This window comes from Vitis vinifera, chromosome 10 (assembly GCF_030704535.1).
Source record: "Vitis vinifera cultivar Pinot Noir 40024 chromosome 10, ASM3070453v1".
Taxonomy (NCBI): Eukaryota; Viridiplantae; Streptophyta; class Magnoliopsida; order Vitales; family Vitaceae; genus Vitis; species Vitis vinifera.
This window is the reverse complement of record NC_081814.1, coordinates 2021893-2042018: the sequence shown is the minus strand read 5'-3', so window position 1 is coordinate 2042018 and position 20126 is coordinate 2021893. Positions and strand designations below refer to the sequence as shown.

The window sequence follows — 20126 nt, the reverse complement described above, 5'->3', positions numbered from 1 at the left end:
GCAAATCAAGATCAAGGGCACTCACTGCTCCCTCCTCTTGGTACATGTAGCCAAACAACATCTTGAACCCTAACCCTAGTAAAAACTGAAAGAGACGATCAAGTTGAGAGCAACGAACCCTAGCCTCTGCCCTTGCTTTTATAGCATGGGTTGCCTCAAGAGGAAAGATCTCAGCCGCACATCTTGTAACTCACCATTTTAGTTTTGGGCCCGTTGAAGACTGAAAGGGCTTTTGGGCTGGGCCCAAACAGAAACTTTTGAAAATTTTATGCTCTGTTTGGATCTGGGAAACCCTGAAAAGGTGCTATATGTAAAAAGAACTTACAAAATTTGAAATTCTCCGTTCTTGGTATGAAAGAGAATAAAAATATATTTAAATAAATTAGAAAAAAAATATTATTAGTTTGAAACTTCATTTAAATCTCGGAGAGTTTGAGGGGAAGGCCTTGTTTCATAGCATTTTCCAACATCCAAATGAAGCCCAAATATTTTTTCTTTTTAAATAATTTTTATTCACTTCTTTCACTCCAATTTCCTCTCAAATTTCAATTTTCTTTCTCCCATACTTTTCTCCAGACTTCCCAAGATCCAAAGGAAGCCCTGTTTGGAGAGAGAATTACATTTGACATAAGGATTTTAGTAGCATTGATGTTAACTGTTTGTTTAATTATATACATATCTGCAGATGTATTCAACAAAATCAGAAAACCCGCTTCTTGATTCACTGTGTAGCAGCTCTCAAGTTTGATTTTTGATACAGTTTTCGTCTTCCAATACTCAATACAGCTCAACATCTGCAAGCTGTTTGGGCAATTGAATAAGCTTACATAAGCTATCAAAAATGAACAACACTTCCAGTTCAGAAGGATATAACAACTAATCTACTGATACAAAATCTGCAGATATGTCTCTTTGTCTTCCAAAGAAAGCAGAAGGAAAATTATCATGTGGCTGAATTGATCAGCTGGGTACCCTGTATGTGATTTTGTTAGCTATAATCGTTAGGGTTTTCTTTACTCTGGATGATAGGCACCCCATCTTCTCTCCAAACAATCCGCTCATCACATAATGCTGATGTCACCTCCACGTATACGCGATGCTCCTGAAAAATTAAGGGTGTCAAGGAAAAACCATTTTGAGATGTGATGCACAATGGGAAATCCATAACTTCGTCATCCTCTCACATTAATGAGTAAAACTCTTGACCTGTTCCCCATCAGGGAAGCAAGTTATGGCACTGGGTGTTTTCTTTCTCTTTGCAATGGTTGATAATGAAAGGAATTATTTAGGTTGGTTGCTGAGGAAGGTCATGTAATTATATGTTTTAGAATTTAGATGGACTACCTGATGAAGAACCCTTGCGGCCAGCTCATCTGCAGTGTCATCAGCAAGCACAGGCACAACTCTTTGAGCAAGGATACGCCCTGTGTCATAGTGCTCATCAACGAAATGGACTGTAGGACCTGAGTATCTAGCCAAACATGAAAAAGAAAATGAGTAACCATTTCTAAAAGCGAATCCAAAAAAAAATAAAATCAACGATGGTGTTCAATACTATGAAATAAGCAGACATTTGGAACCAGTTCTTGTGACAATGTGATAGTTCATCTGATATCAGCTTCCGACAAGAAAAATTTCAAGGAACTCATTTATAGTCACATGCATAACATTTTTTTTCCATGCTCATATCCATTATAAGAGCTAACCCACTTAGTTTATGGGAATTGGAACATTAACTTTCAAGCCCCCGATTACCTCCCTCACTAATTCACAAAATAGTCCAGGATCCCAAAATATTTCATGGATAAAATTCTTAAATATCCAAACAAGATGCCATATAGCAACCAATTATTCATAATTTTATGGCTTACATCTGATGTGTTTCAGTCCATCTAGGAAATTCATAAAGTGCAAAAATAGCCAAACATGGCTTCTTTCACTGGTTAACTATTGGATGATTGTATTATAAGTTTTTGGTTACAAATTATTTGTAAACATTAGAGACTGGTCTCCCCTGCCTTGTAAGTGACACAGTGGCCAGTGCTGCACCAGGTAGAGTTATTTCATATCTAGAATACAGTATGGACTTTGAACAAGGAAAAAATATGAAGCTTAATATGGGCAAGGGAAGCAGGCATTGATCTTTGCAATGCCTATAACTCATAATCAGATCCGAAAGGGATTTATCTTGTTCTGGTGCCAGCACAAGTTCAGATATTCTTCAACATTCATAACTGTGTAAAAGGAGTTGAGGAAGACTATTCTTGTGTTTCTATTTCTCCAACACTTGCCCATTGGTTTGACACTACTTGCTAACCAGTTTTTTCAGACATATGAATGGTATAAAAGAAGCCAGTGAGAAGCAACATCACAAAATGAAATTTTAAAGGTGTTAAAAGACACTAAGATGTTGATAATCAGCATTTAAGTTTTTCTTCCACGATAACCAAGCTGAAGTTGGAAAGTGTATGGACTGAAAAATGTACATGCGAAAACGAAAATCATAGCTGCAACGTACCTTGCTCCAGAAGCAATGACTGCTTTATGCACCTTCATACCATAATATCCTTTACCCCCAAAAGCAGGAAGAAGCGAGGGATGGATATTTAGTATGGATTTCGGATAAGCTCGGATCAACTCAACTGGGATAAGTTTCAGATATCCAGCTAGGAGAATAAAGTCCACCTCAAAACCTCTGTTTTGAGACACAGTTACAACAAAAAGTTGTATGAGACACTATAGCTATGATTTAGTTTGGTTCAGAAAGACTAAGAAAATTACATGGGAAAGATACGAGGCAACTAGAGTAGTATTCAAACAAGAACCTAAGAGCAGCCACAAGGTCATTTGGTGATAATGCCTCAGGTTCATCCTTCGCTTTCGGGAACAAAATGACTGGGATACCCTTACCTCTTGCATATTCTGCACCTCCGCAACCTGCACCATATATCAAAAGGTTATATATGGCTGATATGCATAACTCAAGCAAATTGCAGTAGTCTCTAAATTCCATTCTTGCCGCATGTAGTGTTAGAAGCATGACTTTAGCAGGCAGTGGCAAATGTGAAATTCCTTCAGCTTGTGCAAGGTAAGATGTGTGTTTTAGGATCACTAATTCCCAAAGTACATAATAAATTAACTCATAAATTTTAAAAATAAATAAAAAAAGAGAAAAAATAAATAAATTAGGGAAGTTGGTTTTCTTTGTGTTTGCTCCAACCATACATACACAGTTTTCCAAGATTCACTCTCCTCTCTGAAAATGGAGAAATCGATGAATGCGAAAATTTCTTCAAACTAAATCTTGAATCCAATAAGCAATTCTTAATCGATGAACAAGAGACCAATGTACAATTTTATGGGATTCATAGTCTTTCATTCTTCATATGAAAATACATTCAAACCCAGTATGGAAACCAAAAAAAACAGCCATTCCCCTTTCAAAGCTCAGAATTGATTACAGAAACCAAATTTCTTCGGCCTAATCAAATTGACAATGAACTAGTTGCAGATAAATTCGTCTGGTAAACAAGCATATCAACACCCAAAAAGAACTATAACGATCATAGGTATGAAAAATTTCTAAACAAACTCAATCCAAGTGGAGGAATTTCAAGAAGCAACCACTTTTCTAATCTGTTTTACTTGTAATCAGCAATCAAAATAACACCATAATGGCATGAATTAATCTGATGAAAAGTAAATTAAAACAACAAATTATACCAGATTTATTGGTTGCCAAAACAACAATGTCTCCATGAACCGAGCCCCGAAGACACGCCTCGTGAATCGACCGGAAATTCGACCCTCCGCCGGAGACAAAAACCGCCAGATTCTTCCGTCGAATCCCGCTTTCCAAACCCTTCTCACCGCCAGTAAAACCCCCTGCGTTTTCTACACTATTTCGACACTCTAACCTCCTCTTAGACCACGATACCGTTTGGGGGGCATCGTAATGGTGAGTTTTGAAGGAGGCCCATCTCTTAGAATGATCAAGAGAAGGATTAAAAATCATAAAGAAAGGTTTTTTGGGGTTCCGAATTGGTGGGATTGCTGAGTTTGAACAGAACCCATGGAGCAACCTTTGAGCTTCCATTCACGTTTTCAGAAAAAAAAAAAATGAAAACCGTATTAAAGTGAGTCGAATTTGTGATCAGTACTGGTATTTCTACTGGTTGTTCTGGCTCTCTATCGTTTAGAGAAGAAGATGAAATACTTGGCAAAGGCGAAGATTTTGTGGAACTTTGAAAGTGTGGGCTGCTCCTTCCTTCACAACCTGTTCTGCGCTTTGGGAGAAAACTGAAACGGTGTCGTTTTGCCCGAACTGCCGTACGGCAAAGGGTCTATTTCTTACTAATAATAATTCAAATTTTGAGAATATTTAAAATTTTTGATTTTTTTTTCTACAATATTATATGTCATCCGGGCAAAATAAATTTATATTTAGTAAAAAATTTGAAGTATTAATATTATTTTGAGATAAATTACATTTTTTTAGAGATTTTTAAACAATAAAAATAGTATTTAAAGGTCAAGGTCAAGCGATATTTTTATATGCATCTCAAATTTTCTTAATATAGTTTATGACATTTTTTGAAAAAAAAAAGTAACTCACATTTTTTTCCTTAAATGCTAAAACATATTCTTATTTAAGAAAAATATTTAAAATTAGAAAAAAAATCCTTAATTTAAAAAAAAATATTTTTAAAATAAACCTTTCAAACATAAAAACCAATAAAATAATAAATACTCCTATTTCCATTTCTTAACTGCTTAGATGGATAAATCAAATACTATTCTAAATAAATTATACTAAGATTATTACTTTGATTTAGGGTTGTATCATGGTAAATTAGTGGTTAACTCGAGTCCAACATCCAACTCAATTCGAGTTCTAACATATAATATTAAATTCCAAGCCTAATTAACCCAAACTTAATCAAACTCAACCTCTAACTTGCAACACTCTATTCCAAATCCAATTAAATCTAGCCTTTTTAATTCCTAATTGAGTTCAATTAATTGGATTAGACTTGGGAGGATCAAATTGATCAAATTACATGATTCAAAATTCACCCATAATATTATTTATTTATACAGAAAAATGAGATGGTAAATGAGGGTAATATTTAAGTTAATAACAAAACAAAATTTAAAAATAATTTTATGTATGATTTATGTTGATCTAATCATGGTTGATATTTAAAAAAAAATCCAAATAATATATGATGATGCCTATTACATTGGCTCGACATTTAATAAGTGGAGAGGATAAAACATCCATAACAAAGACGCTTATTTATTTTTTTTTTTTTCAGCACACGTTTACTGCAAGTGTTCAAGTAGATATAATTATTTTCTATCGAACGGTAGTAATATTGTTTTGATAAGATCATTTAATCATTTTATCATTTTTTTTCTCCTTAAATCCCTTCAATGTCTATTTCTACATGGTTTATTCCTACGTTTTTTTTAGGAGGTTTACAACCGCTCTACAACATAGGGGTTACATCCCGTACAAAACTTAATAGTATACCATTTTATGAATAGTTTGTAAATGTTGCATCTCTTCCAAGACCAAGACCCTTTATCATGATTTTTTGTCTATTGCATACTTTGATATACTATTGTACAAAAAACATTCCCTATTGTGATTTGAGCACCAAATGACATCCCTCTTCTCATATCATTGAATCCGCAAGTATTAGACCAAGAAACCAACTAATCTTGTATATTTGTAGCAATCACAATGTTATTGTTAAAACTTGTTTAAATGTAAATAACTCCATTTGGTATTCCATGCTTACGCCATGTGAACTAATACATTTATTTATACGTGAATCAATTTTTTATATAAGTTTTATCATATTTTATCATTTCATAAATATAAGTAGGAGATATATGGAATACTATTTATAAGATAATATAACAATAAATATTATAAAAATATTAAATCATTAGATTCAAGTTGTTCGAACCTTTATTTGAGTTCAATTATTATATTAAAAATGATTATTCAAATTTATATGGACACATATCTATCATTTCATCCAAATTTCACCATATATTTAGTAAATAAAAGCTTTCAATTCCTATATTATATTTTATTTTCTTTCATAATGGAAATGGAGCATTAAAAAACTTTAGTAGAGTAAAATTAAATTAAAGAATCCCACCCTCCATTATAATTTACCCTTCAATCAATTGCTCGAAAATGTGTTTCACTAAAACTTAAAATAATCTAAAACTCAGTACTATCCAATCAAACACTCTCGTTGATCTAAAATTTTTAAATTTCAGTTTCTCCTAATATTAAAAATTGAGACTTTATACTAAATTTTTTATATTTATATAAATAATAATTTTAGATTATACTAAATATCAAAAAATACACGACGTACCTACAAAATTGAGTTGCCATGCCCAATCGCAGACTCTCCCGCCCAAGGGGAACCTGATAATTGCACAATCATAATCAAAATAGAACACATGATCAGATTTGGAAAATGGTCATCGTTTTCAACGGCTGTGATTCACCCCCACGCTATTTATATATCACTGGATCCTTCCCAAACTTGGAAACCATAACCAAGTCCATCTCTGGAGAGAGAAACAAAGGCCGATTAACCGATCCGCCGATACGTCGCTGATCCGCCGCCGGTTCGAGGAATGGAGGGCGTTGGGGCCCGGCTCGGCCGGTCCTCGACTCGCTACGGACCGGCCACCGTCTTCACGGGTCCAGTGAGGAAGTGGAAGAAGAAATGGGTCCACGTCGCGCCATCTAGTGCCTCCAACCATCACTCTCAGACTAACGGTAATAATAACGGGAATAACGGCTCTCATCTCCTTCTTTACAAGTGGACACCTATTTCACAAAGCAGCAATAATGGCACCAACGCCGACAAGAGCTCCGCCAAGGACAGCGCCGCCGCGACCGCAGCGCCGGAGGAGCCGCCTCGGCGAAAATTCAAATACATTCCGGTACTGTTATCTCGGTTCCTGTTTGTTTCTGGTTTTGAATTTCTTTTATACGGGGTATTTGTGTTTTTAGGGTTTGGGGGTCCGTGGCTAGAATTTTGGATTGTACTGTTTGGGTTTAATTTTTTCGTTTGATGTGATTTGGATTTTATTTGGTATTTGAATGAACAGTGGATTAGGGTTTTTAATCCAGGAGGACCGATTGAAGCTGCGGTTTGAGTTTTTACATGGATTGAATTTTTGATGATTGTTTGAGAAATTCAAAATGATGCGTGGAGGATTTAGAAAGGCCGAAAATAATGCTGATGTGGTGGTCATTGTTAACCTCTGCTTGTTAGAAAATTCATAGCTTCCTGGCTCCACAAAGACATAATAGGGTACGTTGACAAAATAATCACTTTTGGATTTCGTACATTATGTCATAAGATTCATATAAGAGCTTTTAGAAGACCGCCGCTTTGGATTTCTCCCAACAAGTATGTTACTTTATAATTGACCATACTTGGCCTTTTTCCAAAAAAAAAAAAAAGTTTAGTTGGCATACACTTCTTTGATTCCATTCAAAGATTGAAGAGTTACAATGTTCTAGGTAACTCTGATCTCTAACTTCAGATTCAAAATCTTTTGCGCTCTCTTAATAATTGGGACGGGACGTATTGTAACTCATTATTGATTTATTAATGCTAAGGAAGCTTAATTGTATGTTAGAGAAGTGTTTGATAATCTCAACCTTAAACAAAGCAAATCCTGATGAACTGGTTTGGCCACACAATTTTTTAGCTTCTGGAGTTTTCTTAATCTTGAGCTCAAAATCTTTATAGCTATGGTTTGGGTGTAGCATTGTCCTATTTATAAATGTCTATTGAGGTTCAGACAGGAGAATGACCAGTCGTGGAAAGTGTGGCCGTAATGAAACACGGGAAAGTTGCAATAAGTGGAAATTGCATCAAGCCCCTCCTGCATGTGGATGTGGTTTATAAAACGAATTTCTAATAATAGGGGCTTATCCTTTTGAAGAGGAATTGAACCAAGGAAGGAAATGGGTTGACTAGGAAAAAATTATAATCTCAAGATGATTTTTGGTATGAATGTTTGCCTCTCAAGGCATTGTTCCAGATTTATAAGTGATGGTGAGGGATTAAATGCAAAGATATGGTAGTGTTTATGGAGGAGCTAGAATGGAGTTGTATGGAACTCTGATTTTTATTTAAATTTGCAAGTTAAGGAGGTCCATTTCTCATGGGCTTGGCATGGTTATATAATCCTTGATTGCAACATGATTGGAAGATAGGAGGAGGTCATGCTTAATGGGTTGGGAGTGTTGCATTAGCATCCCTGTTTGTTCTAATTATCTTTTTTTTTTTTTTTTTTTTTTGTGGTCTTCAGTTATTGATAAGATTTTAATCATAGCCTCTTGATCTCCTGGAACTTCATACTCAGTTTCCATATCTTATTCTAGTCCCAACTGGAGTTGGTTAGTCCTTTTCTTCATAATTTCCTGTTCTCTCATACACGTGAGGAAGACTTTATTTGGTTTATAGTGTAGTGTGTAATGCCTAGGGTACAAAGTTCCATTTCTTTCTTTGTCTCTTATCAAGTAGCAGATGGATGTATAAGGCTGATCTCATTTTTTTTTTTTAAATTGCTTGGGTTGGTGAAACTTTACATATTTATGTCATTCCCAGCATTGCTATAATAGTCATTTGGAAAGAGGAAAGTATTGGAAAGAGAATATTTTGGTAATGCACTTTCTAAATTCTGCTAATTTTGCTGTATTCATATCAAACTTAGCTCTAGTCTTACCATACCATGCAGTAAAGAAATTCAGTTTTTAGTCATTTATGCCCACGTGGAAAAGTTTATTACCGACACTTAATATTTGGAATAAGAGGATTAAGTGGATAATGCCAAGATGCCAAATGGATTGGTATTAGTAAACCATATGTTATGTCAAAGCTTAAACACATTGATACTCTCTTATTGTAAGATTTTCAGTGTGGAACACCATTGTTAAAGAAGAAAGTCTACCATGTGAATGATTTCTGGCATCCCTGAATGAATATTGTGCAAAATATGCTGGTGCTTTCCATTACATCATCATGCTTCAGTTCATTGTTTTCTATGCTAAGACTATAGAGGATTTTACATATTGGAAAGTTAAGATATGAAAGAAAGGAGGTTGTCTATGATGGAGGATTTCCCATTCTGTAATGCATACAGATTGAGATATTTTTTTTAATCATGCTGAGTTTGTATACACTATGATGAATGGGGTCATGAAAGCATTATTTTTTCCCTGGCATTCCCAAACAAGGGATTTGTTGGTGTTCTTTTCTCTTTTCTGTGCAGGTTGGGATTCTTCATCACACTTGGAGTAATTTGCAGGTGGTACTGTCCTGAACAATAACTTTGTATTCCAAATTATCCATTTCATTAGGACTTGGTGATTTTCCACCAATACCTTCTAAGGAATGGCTAGTCCAAGATGCTGAGCAACAAAGTTTGATTTTGGTAAAACACCATCATTACGAGACCATAGAAAACATCCAAGAGTGTCTTGGTTTTTTTGTTCGAAACTAGAACACATATTGTTCTTGAAGAGGACTGGACTTCCTCTATAAGACTGTAACACAAGCTTTCTTTTCTCCTTCCTGAGAACTTGGGGTTGGCTACATAAACCTTTTTGTCAGTCGACTCTATCATGAGTTTACCTAGTAACTCATTCTTAATCAAATGAATAATTAGTGGCTGACTGTCCTTTTTTCTGATTATCATATGGGCTCTTTTTAATTCTGGAAGTGTATACCAATTATGTCCAAGCCTTGGACCCAGCTTTTGAACAATTTGTGTATGAGAAAAACGTTTTTCTATAATGCTGCAGTCTAAATTTCCTTGTGAAGCAATCAGTATATGAACTGCCAGATGCGCATTATATGGGCTATTGGTTGATTGGTTCTGATAGAGAAATTCTGGCCTTCCTCTTTGCACAATACTTTTCTCCACGAGGAGTGTTGGATATGCTTACTGGATTTTATTAAGAAAGCATGTTTTTGTTCTATATGTTTGGCTCAAGATGAGAAAACTTTAAAGCTTGAATATTTTGCAGGTTATTGACAGTGCTTGGGTTAAATGGGAAACCATTAGATGGTTTCACTTAATTTAATTGTTTGGAAAGGTTTCAGTAGGTCTATGCAGTGATGATGCTTCTGTTTTGCATTTTCAAGTGTCAGAAACTCCTGCAGTTGTGCATTTCTGACACTTCCTTTCACACACTACAAGCCATGCCAAATCTACCTTATGTCCATAATGGTTTGACTGCAGGTTTTTACATGTTTAATCTCACTTTTAGTGGGAAATACCTTGTTAACGAAAAAGGAAACGATGCTGAATATTATTAGTTATTCCCTGTTTTAACATAATAAGTTTAGGGCACCATCACCCACCTAAAGTTCTCTTATGCATGTTCATGCTGATGGAAAGGGGTTGTTGTGATATCTATTTCTTTTTATATCAAGCATTTGTTGATGGATTGCATTTCTGAATGGTTGAAAATGCAGATTGCTGTACTAGAGGAGCAGAAGAGGGAGGATGCAGAAAAGGCTGATGATGAAGCTAAACCAAGTGATGCTGACCTAAGTGCAGCAGAACCAACCTTGAAGACCAATGGTTTTGATGAAAAACCCGACATTAATGATGTGCCAATGGAAGAAAATCAGGTGCCATGTCATAATTAAAGATCTTTTGTACTTCTTAACCCATCCTATTTCCCAGGATTAATGCCATGTAACTGTCTGATGCATGTCCAACTGTGAGTTCATAAATGAATTTGACAAACTTCTAATGCAGGCACTGGACCAGAATCAATTAGCACGGCAGGATCTGAATGAAAGCACCTTGGATTTGAGTTTGGGGTTGAAGGCCCATGATGGGGATCCCGATTCTGATTCAAAAACCCATCAAAACAAAGACGGGTAGTTTGAAAGAATGAACTCTAGTATTATGGGAACATGAAGTGAGAACCCTACTCTCAGCCTATTCCAACTGCAGATAACTTCAAACTAAAGAAGCAACATACCCATATCTTCTGGATTCCGAAATGCAAATTTCTTTCCCCTTTTTTGTATTACCCTTCAAGGGATCATCTCAGGGCAAGCCTATCCATGTGGTTTAAGCAAGTATATTCAGTCTTCATCTGATGCTCTGTAGATGAGCTAATTGCATTTTGTACTGAGAGAAATCATTTGTTTTCCTCTACTGAGTGATTGAATTTATTTCTGGATTTTATTGTTATACTTTTCATTTGGAGGAACCAAAGTTTGATATGAAATGGTAGTTGAATGAATCATCCAGTTATTTAAAGCAAAATTATTATGAATTCTGTTTTGCTTCTACAGCATATTTGTTTGGGATATCTTTCAACTTCCATGCAGTTTTTGGTTTTTGACTTCAATGGAAACTGAAGTCAAAACCAAAATTATAACTTCAAAAGGTCAATACTGATACTGTGTGTCTAGGAATCTTAAGACCTTTTATTTAAGTTTAATAAAAACTTACTTCCTTCTGAAATCACCCTCGGAAGTAGGGTTGGAAGTTTTATTTGAACACCTGTAAAAGTTGCATTGGGCCTTCGTGTAAGAAAGCTCTTTCTAACTAGCCAAATGTTTTCTGAATTTGATGACTATTCTTAATTATGACTTGTTTGATAATGATAATAACCATTTTATTTTTAAAATAATAAAAATGGAAATAACATTAAAAAAAAAAATTGATAACATTATAAAGAGGCCCTTTAGAAGTAATATGATCAAAACACTTTTAAAATTTGTTTGACAATATTTTTTAAAAATATTTTTTAACCTAAAAGTGTTTTTTAAAGAAAAAACAAATGTTTAATATTATTTAGAAAAACGTTTAAACACACTTATAGATGAACAATTTCTTTTAAAAACATTTTGAAAATAAATATTGTCCAACATATTTTTAATCTTTGGTGTTTCCTTTGAAGTAATTTTTCAAACAAAAAAAATTAGGTTTTCAAACAATTTTTTATTTTATAAAACATTAAAAAATAGTTTTCAAATAAAATTATTTTCGAAAATAGTTATTAAACATACTCATAATTTTTTAAGAAATAATTTTTTGAGCATTATGAAACATTTTTAATTTTCTCATAACCATTCTCAAACTTTAAAATTGTATAAAAATATGTCCATGTGTTTTTATTTTAAATGTCTTGGGAACTTTTTCATAAAGTTTTAAAAAATGTAGTTTCAATAAATAGATTTTGAGAATTATTTTTTAAAAATAGTTTTCTATATTTTTGGGAACGATATTTTTTTTTTTGGAACCTAAATATGGAAAACATAATCTTAACAAAAATATATGGATTATATACAATGGAAAAGTTTTAAAAATATTTTCCATAACTTTAATTATTTATTTAAATACTCTAAATAAAAATATAGAAACAACTCAAAAATGTCATAATACATATTAGTCTTCTGTTACCCAAATTAAAAACTATTTTCTATTTTAAAAAATAAAAATCAATTATAAAAATATTTCTCAAATAAAGCATTATTTTGTCTTGACTTCGTCCAAACGTTTCCTTCACTTTTATGAACTTTGAATGAAAATGGAGAGAATACAAACAAAAAATGAATTTTAAACACCCGAAAAATAAAAAAAAAAATAGTTTTGGCGCATACTTTTCCAAAGAATTTGAGAAATTTCAATTTTATTATTATTATTATTATTTTTTAATGTTACAAAATTAAAAGAATGAGGAAGAAAAATAAGAAGTCTCTTGTAAGTTGTAAGTATCACATCAAATCACAGTTGAATTCTAAAAAACGATTTTTGTTTTTCCTTAAAAAAGTCTGTTTTGCCATGTGGCATTATATGATTGGTTAGCTGAGTCGGGTGTAAACGAAGCCGCGTACATATAGAATTGGAGCCTCGAATCATCCTCAGTCGACTCTGAATACAAGAGACGAGGGAGAGAGAGTGGTTGAATTCATGGCGGCTTCGAAGCTTCAAGCTTTCTGGAACCACCCTGCAGGCCCTAAAACCAGTGAGTCAACTCGGTTTCCAACAATTTCTCCACATTCCCCCTCATATTATCATCTTAGTTTTCCGATTCAGGTTTATATTTGTATTTATTTGTGTATTTATAATGATCCGATTCAGATTCGACTAATTTGTAGGTGATGAGGTCGATTCTTTTAGGCCTTGGATTTGTGATTTCGGTTTAAATGTTTGAAAGGTGTTGTTTTTTAGTGCAACGGATGGAATATGGTTCATTAGTTTGATTCATTTCTTGGGAAATAGCCATAAATTTGATTCATTTTCTTCTAAAATAACCATGAGTTTGATTCTTTTTCCTTCAAAGTAGTCTCACGCTTAAGCATCGTTTATATGTAGTATTTGCTGACATTTTAGGTGGAGGTAATTCCTAATATGAGGTGAGTGAAAGGAATGGTGTGGGTCTGTGGAAAGCTATAAGAAAGGAGTGGGATATTTTGAATAGCAAATTGGCCTTCCAAATGGGTAATGGTCAGAGAGTGAGATTCTAGAGGGACAAGTGGTGTGGAGATGAGCTACTTTTGTGAGTGCTTCTCTTCGTTATTTGCTCTCTTTTTGTCTAAGGAAGCTTGGATGGCAGATGTTTGGAACCCCAAAGGTGAAGGGGGTGGTTGGACCCCTCAGTTCTCTAGGACCTTTAATGATTGGGAGTGGGAATGTGTGAAGCTTTTTTTTGCAGAAGACTCAAACAATTAGGGTGCACGGGAATGTGGATGATAGGGTGATTTAGACAACATCCAGGTGGGAACTTCTCAATCAAATCTCTCTATTTTATTTTGGAGCCTGGAGACCCTCTTTTGTTCCCTAGTAGCAGTGTCTAGAGATATTGTGTACCACCAAAGGTGGCTTTTTTCGCTTGGGAGGCAACTTGGGGGAAAGTCTTAACTCTAGACTAGACCCAAAGGAGGGGGTTCTATTTGGCAAATTGATGTTTCCTTTGTTACTCTAAAGTAGAAACAGTCGATCACATTCTTCTTCATTGTGCAAAGTCGCGGGTTTCTTTTCCCTCTTTGGGGTGGCTTGGGTTCTCTCCTGCTTGGTTAAGGAAACTCTCGTTGGGTGGCATGGGTCCTTCGTGGGTAAAGCCTGTACAAAGGCTTGACAGGTGACCCTTTTATGTATATTTTGGACAGTGTAGAAGGAAATGAATTTGTTAGCGTTTGACAATGGAGAGTTATTGATCCAAAGATTGAAAAATTCTTTTGTATGTAATTCGTGGTATTGGTTTAGGGTGTCTATAGATATGAGTCTTAATTTCCTTGTTAGTTTCATTGATTGGTTAGGTTCAAAGTAAGGACATGTGATGTTTTTGCTTCTTTCCCTTTCCCTCTAGAGTGAGCCTTTAGGCTTTTGTTGTATACTTCCTATATACTTGGGGGTGCTGTTTTTGGCGTCTCTTTTTTCTATATGTACTATTTCTCTCTACCTATCAATATATATATATATATATATATATATATAATATGAGATTAGGGTTGTGGAGAAGAATATGGATATTGCAATTCATGAGAAATTTTTTACTGTGGAGTAGGTGGAAGCATATTAGAAAACCACATACAATTAGTGGGACCTTGTGTTTATTGAGTTGGTTGTCTTCTAACATATGGGGGAACTGATCTGTGTTGAGTCAAGGGCTTACATTCATAGTGGAATGAGAGCCATCTTTTATTTTAAATAGGAAAAATGAGAATGACACAAAAAAAAAAATGCATAATATGCATTTTTCACGAACTGTTCTTTAAAAATGTCCTGAAAATGGCTGATGTTTACAAAATGTTAGAAGGTTTTCACAGTTTTAAAACAACCACTTCAGCTGTTGAAAATGATTTGAAAATGAATATTGTTCTAAAAAAAATATGTTGTTACTCCGTTATTTTCATTTCCCCCACCAAAATCCTTGCCCTCCATCTGTTTGTTGAGAGAATGAGGGAGGGGAAAGATACTTTCAAAAGGGAATCTCTTTTTTAGCATTTTAATTTCCATTCCCATTCCCGTTTTTCCAAAGAACCTAAGGAGGTTTAAAGAACATTCAAATGGGAGTCTTAGAAATTATCATAAGAAGCTAGTAATAGCGTCCATTTAGGACAATACAGGGTAAAGTCAGGTAAAATGGTTTGATCATGTCCATCCAATAGAGACTATTGCATTCCTCTGTAAGGAGTGATATGGTTCAAATAGAAGCAGGCCGATGAGTTGTGAGAAAAGCTCTTTTATTTTATTTTACATTTTTAAAACTGCTCATGGCCCAAAACCAAATAGAATTATGAAAATAGTTTGTTTTACTGATTCAAAATCCTCTACTAGTTTAAGGATTTGTTTAGTTGATTCTATTTTTGTTTTCATTTTCTTTTATATTGTTCTGATCATTTTAAGAAGAACCATATATATTGATTGCAGAGCAAATTGGTGGTATTATAGTGAAAGGGCCTTGGGATTACTTGAACTTCTAGACGCCTCTTTGAGACAACCAATCATAATTCTTATAAGTACCCCTCAGAGTAATGAGTTCGATTGATGCATGGCATACAATCACTCTTCAATTTAGATATATATAATATGCTACTATTTAATATCTGAGCTAGAACTGTTCAGATGTCATTGCATGTGTAATTAAACTTTTGTCTTCTTGCAGTCCATTTTTGGGCCCCAACTTTTAAGTGGGGCATCAGCATAGCCAATGTTGCTGACTTCGCTAAGCCACCTGAGAAACTCTCATATCCTCAGCAAATAGGTATGTTAGATACAGACACAAACACATAAGCACATGTATATTTATACAAGTACTTGTGTGCAATTAAATTTAACTTATTTTTATGTATTGTTTAGCGAACCTTTCGTTTTACATTTTAAGTTGTGTTTTTTCTTACTCTTTCATATGCTGTTCAGCTGTTACATGCACTGGAGTTATCTGGTCACGCTATAGTACTGTAATCACTCCGGTAAGCTTGCTAATTGATAATGTCTTGGCTTTCGGATTTCTACAAAAGCATGAGCTTATATCTGTGACATTCTTTTCTAGAGTCTAACTTATCAGCTGCAAGAGATTTTCATTAGCATTCGTCATCTCCCATCACATGGTGTAACACATTAGAGCATTATTTCTTCTGTATGATAGCATACTTTGCTTGTTTCTTAATTGAACTTTTAGGCCATTTCTGGTATGCTAGATAAGTTGTTTGGATAGAATAAGGTGGGACAGAATATAAATATCCTGGGATGCTACCTCCCATTGCATATTATATCTTTTGCTTATGTTTGGCTCATCACTGGGAGTGGAAAACAATATCTCAAACTTGGTGTTTGATATTTTAAAAACTAAAACATAACATATATTTCATTCTAATGTTTAGTATTTTGAAAAAAATTATGAAGCCTCTCCTAATTACTAATTAAAATGTTAAAATTTTATATAATATTAATATTATATTATGTTATTGGCTGCTTAGCCATTTTGGAAGAAACTTCATGGAAACAGAAGTCTAGGGTATTGTGGCCTGAGGAAGGGAATACTACATGAAGTTTTTCTATTGTATGAATAATGCTCATAGAAGGAGAAATTTCATTGGGAGATTAAAGGTGAATGAGTAGTGGTTGGCTGAGGAAGCACATCCGAAGGTGAGAATTTCTTCACTGTTCTAATTCTCTGTTTGAGAATTCCCAGATCAGAAGACCTTATGTAGGAGTCCTCTTCAATTGCATTGACAACATGGATTGAGAAGGGTTGGAGGCTTCTTTTGTAGAGGAGGAGGTGAATGCTAACATGGGGGGTGAAAAAGTGATAAAGCACCTAGAACTGATGAGTTTTCATTGGCTTTTGGACAATTCTATTGGTCTACAATGAGAGGAGAGGTAATGGAGTTCTTTAAGGAATTCCATTTAAATTGGATTATCGATCATAGCCTCAATGCTATCTTTGTAGTCTTATTCCTAGAAGGGGTGGAATAGAGGACATTTAGAATTTTAGGTTGATTAGTCTGCTAGGGGATTCTATAAGCTTTTGGCAAAAGGCTTGTCTAATAGATTGGGAAGGCGGTGTTGGCTTCCTCGAATGCATTTGTGAGGGGCAAACAGATCTTGAATGCAGTTTTGACTGCTAATGAGGCTATAGACTCTAGGGAAAAAAACCTTTAGGGTGGGATTAGCATACAAACTGGACATAGAAAAACTTATGATCACATGAATTTGAATTTCCAATGAAAAAGGCAGTTTCAAGCAAAATTGGTTGAGATGGATGCACTTCCGGATACCTACAGTGAGATTTTCAGTATTGGTTAGTGGCACCACCACAGAGTTTTTCTAGAGTTAAGAGGCTTGTGGCAGGGTGATTCTCTTTCCCCTTAGCTTTTTGCGTTGGTTGTGGAAGCTCTTAGTGGTTTCATTTCAAAGCAAGGGAAGGGGATTACAGAAGTGGTTTTAAGGTGACTGAGGGAGGGGGATTGAGGATGGAAGTCTCTGATCCACTATTTGTAGATGATACACTACTATTCTGTGGGACAAATCAACATATGAGGTACTGAAAATGGATGCTGAATATGTTTTAAGCTTGTGTCAGGTCTGAAAATCAATTTACAAAACAGTGAATTGATTCACATTGGCTAGGTGTTGGAGATTGATTGATTGGTCTATTTATTTGGGTGTTGGGTTGGTTGCTTCCTTTTACATACCTTGGTTTGCCTTTGGGAGTGCATCATAGATCTAATGGTGTGTGTGGAGAAACAATTTAAAAGATTAGTGTTGAAAGAAGCGATATTTTTTGAAGGGGGGGGAGATTAACCTTTATCAAGAGCATACTTTCGAGCCTTCTAATTTATTTCAGATGCTGTTAACATATTTCTTTTCATTTGCCTACGAAAAAGTTGACTTCCTCCTGTTATCAACAGCTCTAAAATGCTAAATTGAATATCTCCTGCTGATTTGCTCTACTTTTCTCTATTTTACAAATGTTTTCCAACTTAGTTACCATTGCAAAATTCACATCCAGTTTTCCAGAAACATCTTATAACACCTGATGTTTTGGAACTTTTTGTAATGATTTAAATGAGCTTCTAACTAACTTTGAGAAGTGCATCTAGGCAAATTGAGCTTAGCTCAAGTTGGCATGCCAAATCTGAGAAAATCTCGAGTCAACCTTTAACACTCCTCCTGGACAACCTAACTGAACCCAAACATTTTAGAATACTGCTTGTTCCAGTTAAACCCTTCATCTTTCATTGATGAAAAAAAATAATGCAAGAATCTTCAGTTCTACAACAATTGGCATTCTGTTTCTGCTTTTGGTGAATGTAGTTTCATCTTAGTATATGATGTTGCATATAAAAAAAATCTGTATATGATGTCATTAAGCATCTTATATACATATATATATATATATATATATTCTATTTTGATTTATCTGGGATTAATTCCACCTTTTACTAATGAGGAACCAACAGATCTTCCTTTTGTATGGAGCACACTCCAGTGGTTTTGATGCCTTCTATGGCTTTTAGTAAATTTTCCCAGACCCAATTTATGAACTAGTACATGTGTTCCACTTTCTAGAAGCATATGTAGAAGAAGCTTGTGTATCACCAACAGACAACTCACTTGTTAGGCAAGGCTTTGGACAATTGGGTGCTAGAGACGGGTTAGCAGACACTTGTGGGAGCCCCTCACACCCTCACATACAGTCACATAGACGCACGTTCACCCTGTTACTGCAGATACCGAACAAGAAAAATGAAGAAGTTAGGTTGTAATCTTTTGCCATTTGCTTTTTGTCTTTATGGAAGAATATTTTCCTTGCTTTGTATCTTTGCGGAGGAAGAATATTTTCTCTTGCTTTCACTGTTGTTTCTGCTCAATTGAATTTGTCTGGGAACATTGCCTGTATCCGACATTTATTTTTGGTCATTTTTCTTATTGGTTTGCAGAAAAACTGGAATCTTTTTAGCGTAAATGTTGCCATGGCTGGGACAGGGATCTATCAACTTTCACGCAAAATCAAGTAAGTCGTCTGAAATCCACTGTCATGCAGTTTTGAGCTTTTCATCATTTACAATTACACCCAAGTAATCTCTTCCTTGGTTTCAGACATGACTACTTCCCGGAGCCAGAAGCTGCTGTTGCTGAAGAATGATGACTGCGAAAAACAAACAATGACGAAAATGTTCCAGACTTCCTTCTCTGCGTCCTTATCACTATTATTTTTTAGACCATGTTGCTATTGAAAATTGAAAATGTGATCAATGATCCTAACTCATGGGGTTTTGGTTGGTTGCTTTTGTAAGGTTTGTTGAGTCCACAACTACAGATTCGTATTATCATTATGCTTTCAAACCTCTAATAATTGTTGGGCATGCATCAAAACAGGTAAATTTTTGTTCAAATGCTTGTGAATGAATCTGCCAAATGAAAAAAGTCAAAAAACTACTAGTGACACCATTGTTGTCGCCTCGCGTATCCGATGGTCCACGTTGCTGCTATATGGATGGACACGTGATTCTCAACACACAAGGGGTTCTTGATTCAGTGGTTGCACCTGCAAAAGGCATCCGGACAGGGTGTCCGGACGCACCCTCCGATGGTTTTATTAGCCATGGTGAGAAAGAGATATATAAATCAGTTGGCTTTTTTCTAGGTATCAAGAGGTTACCAGGAGATCCCCTTTCTTCTTCGTGCGAAGGTATATATATCCAGCTTCAGGGGTACTGTTCCTCTCATTAATGGTGAGGAGATCTTTTCTGTTGTGATGATGACAATAGGTGTTAGTAGGAGCACTATCATCCTATGAATGGCTGTCAGAGACTATGGTAGGTGATGCGGCCGTCAGAGATCGTGGGAAGCGATTATGCAGAATGATCGTGGGAAGTGACTTGCTGTCACTTCCTCTTGTCTTCTCATTCTGCAGGTGATGGGATGTGGGCCATGGCTGCTTGTTGTGGTTGCGTGTAAGACTCGCTTTACTTTAATTGACCATCCAGAAGATTTATATCCGGATGGCTCATGCTGACTATCCGGATGTGTTGTGGAGACTATCCGGATGTGTACGCTCTGCCAGCGTCGTTTGCTCTTCCTTGGATAGG

At 35.2% G+C, this 20126-nt stretch overlaps 3 protein-coding genes across 3 annotated transcripts; 2 read left to right on the top strand and 1 right to left on the bottom strand.

Annotated features, from left to right (window-relative positions):
* Positions 1-690: 690 nt before the first annotated feature.
* Positions 691-4304, bottom strand: LOC100245619 (phosphoribosylglycinamide formyltransferase, chloroplastic). The gene is made up of 5 exons (XM_002264097.5): positions 3724-4304; positions 2826-2937; positions 2519-2695; positions 1345-1471; positions 691-1102 (listed from the first exon to the last, which is right to left on the bottom strand). The coding sequence occupies exons 1-5, from the start codon at positions 4094-4096 to the stop codon at positions 989-991; spliced, it is 903 nt and encodes a 300-aa protein (XP_002264133.2). The 5' UTR covers positions 4097-4304; the 3' UTR covers positions 691-988.
* Positions 4305-6403: 2099 nt separating this feature from the next.
* Positions 6404-11343, top strand: LOC100855038 (uncharacterized). The gene is made up of 3 exons (XM_059740109.1): positions 6404-6981; positions 10536-10694; positions 10825-11343. The coding sequence occupies exons 1-3, from the start codon at positions 6670-6672 to the stop codon at positions 10951-10953; spliced, it is 600 nt and encodes a 199-aa protein (XP_059596092.1). The 5' UTR covers positions 6404-6669; the 3' UTR covers positions 10954-11343.
* A 1538-nt stretch (positions 11344-12881) lies between these two features.
* On the top strand, positions 12882-19430 carry LOC100852721 (mitochondrial pyruvate carrier 4). Its single transcript, XM_003635461.4, has 5 exons — positions 12882-13051; positions 15695-15793; positions 15949-16001; positions 18975-19048; positions 19135-19430. The coding sequence occupies exons 1-5, from the start codon at positions 12997-12999 to the stop codon at positions 19178-19180; spliced, it is 327 nt and encodes a 108-aa protein (XP_003635509.2). The 5' UTR covers positions 12882-12996; the 3' UTR covers positions 19181-19430.
* The last annotated feature ends 696 nt before the right edge of the window (positions 19431-20126 follow it).

What these genes read in the sequence shown, in the direction of transcription:
- LOC100852721 (XM_003635461.4), top strand. Translation starts at nt 12,997, where the DNA reads ATGGCGGCTTCGAAGCTTCAAGCTTTCTGGAACCACCCTGCAGGCCCT. An exon ending in CCCTGCAGGCCCTAAAACCA is followed by an intron (nt 13,052 to 15,694) that starts GTGAGTCAACTC and finishes GTCTTCTTGCAG; the next exon opens with TCCATTTTTGGGCCCCAACT. An exon ending in ATAGTACTGTAATCACTCCG is followed by an intron (nt 16,002 to 18,974) that starts GTAAGCTTGCTA and finishes ATTGGTTTGCAG; the next exon opens with AAAAACTGGAATCTTTTTAG.
- LOC100855038 (XM_059740109.1), top strand. Translation starts at nt 6,670, where the DNA reads ATGGAGGGCGTTGGGGCCCGGCTCGGCCGGTCCTCGACTCGCTACGGA. An exon ending in GAAAATTCAAATACATTCCG is followed by an intron (nt 6,982 to 10,535) that starts GTACTGTTATCT and finishes TTGAAAATGCAG; the next exon opens with ATTGCTGTACTAGAGGAGCA. An exon ending in TGCCAATGGAAGAAAATCAG is followed by an intron (nt 10,695 to 10,824) that starts GTGCCATGTCAT and finishes CTTCTAATGCAG; the next exon opens with GCACTGGACCAGAATCAATT.
- LOC100245619 (XM_002264097.5), bottom strand. Translation starts at nt 4,096, where the DNA reads ATGGAAGCTCAAAGGTTGCTCCATGGGTTCTGTTCAAACTCAGCAATC. An exon ending in TTTGGCAACCAATAAATCTG is followed by an intron (nt 2,938 to 3,723) that starts GTATAATTTGTT and finishes TATATGGTGCAG; the next exon opens with GTTGCGGAGGTGCAGAATAT. An exon ending in CCGCAAGGGTTCTTCATCAG is followed by an intron (nt 1,103 to 1,344) that starts GTAGTCCATCTA and finishes TTAATTTTTCAG; the next exon opens with GAGCATCGCGTATACGTGGA.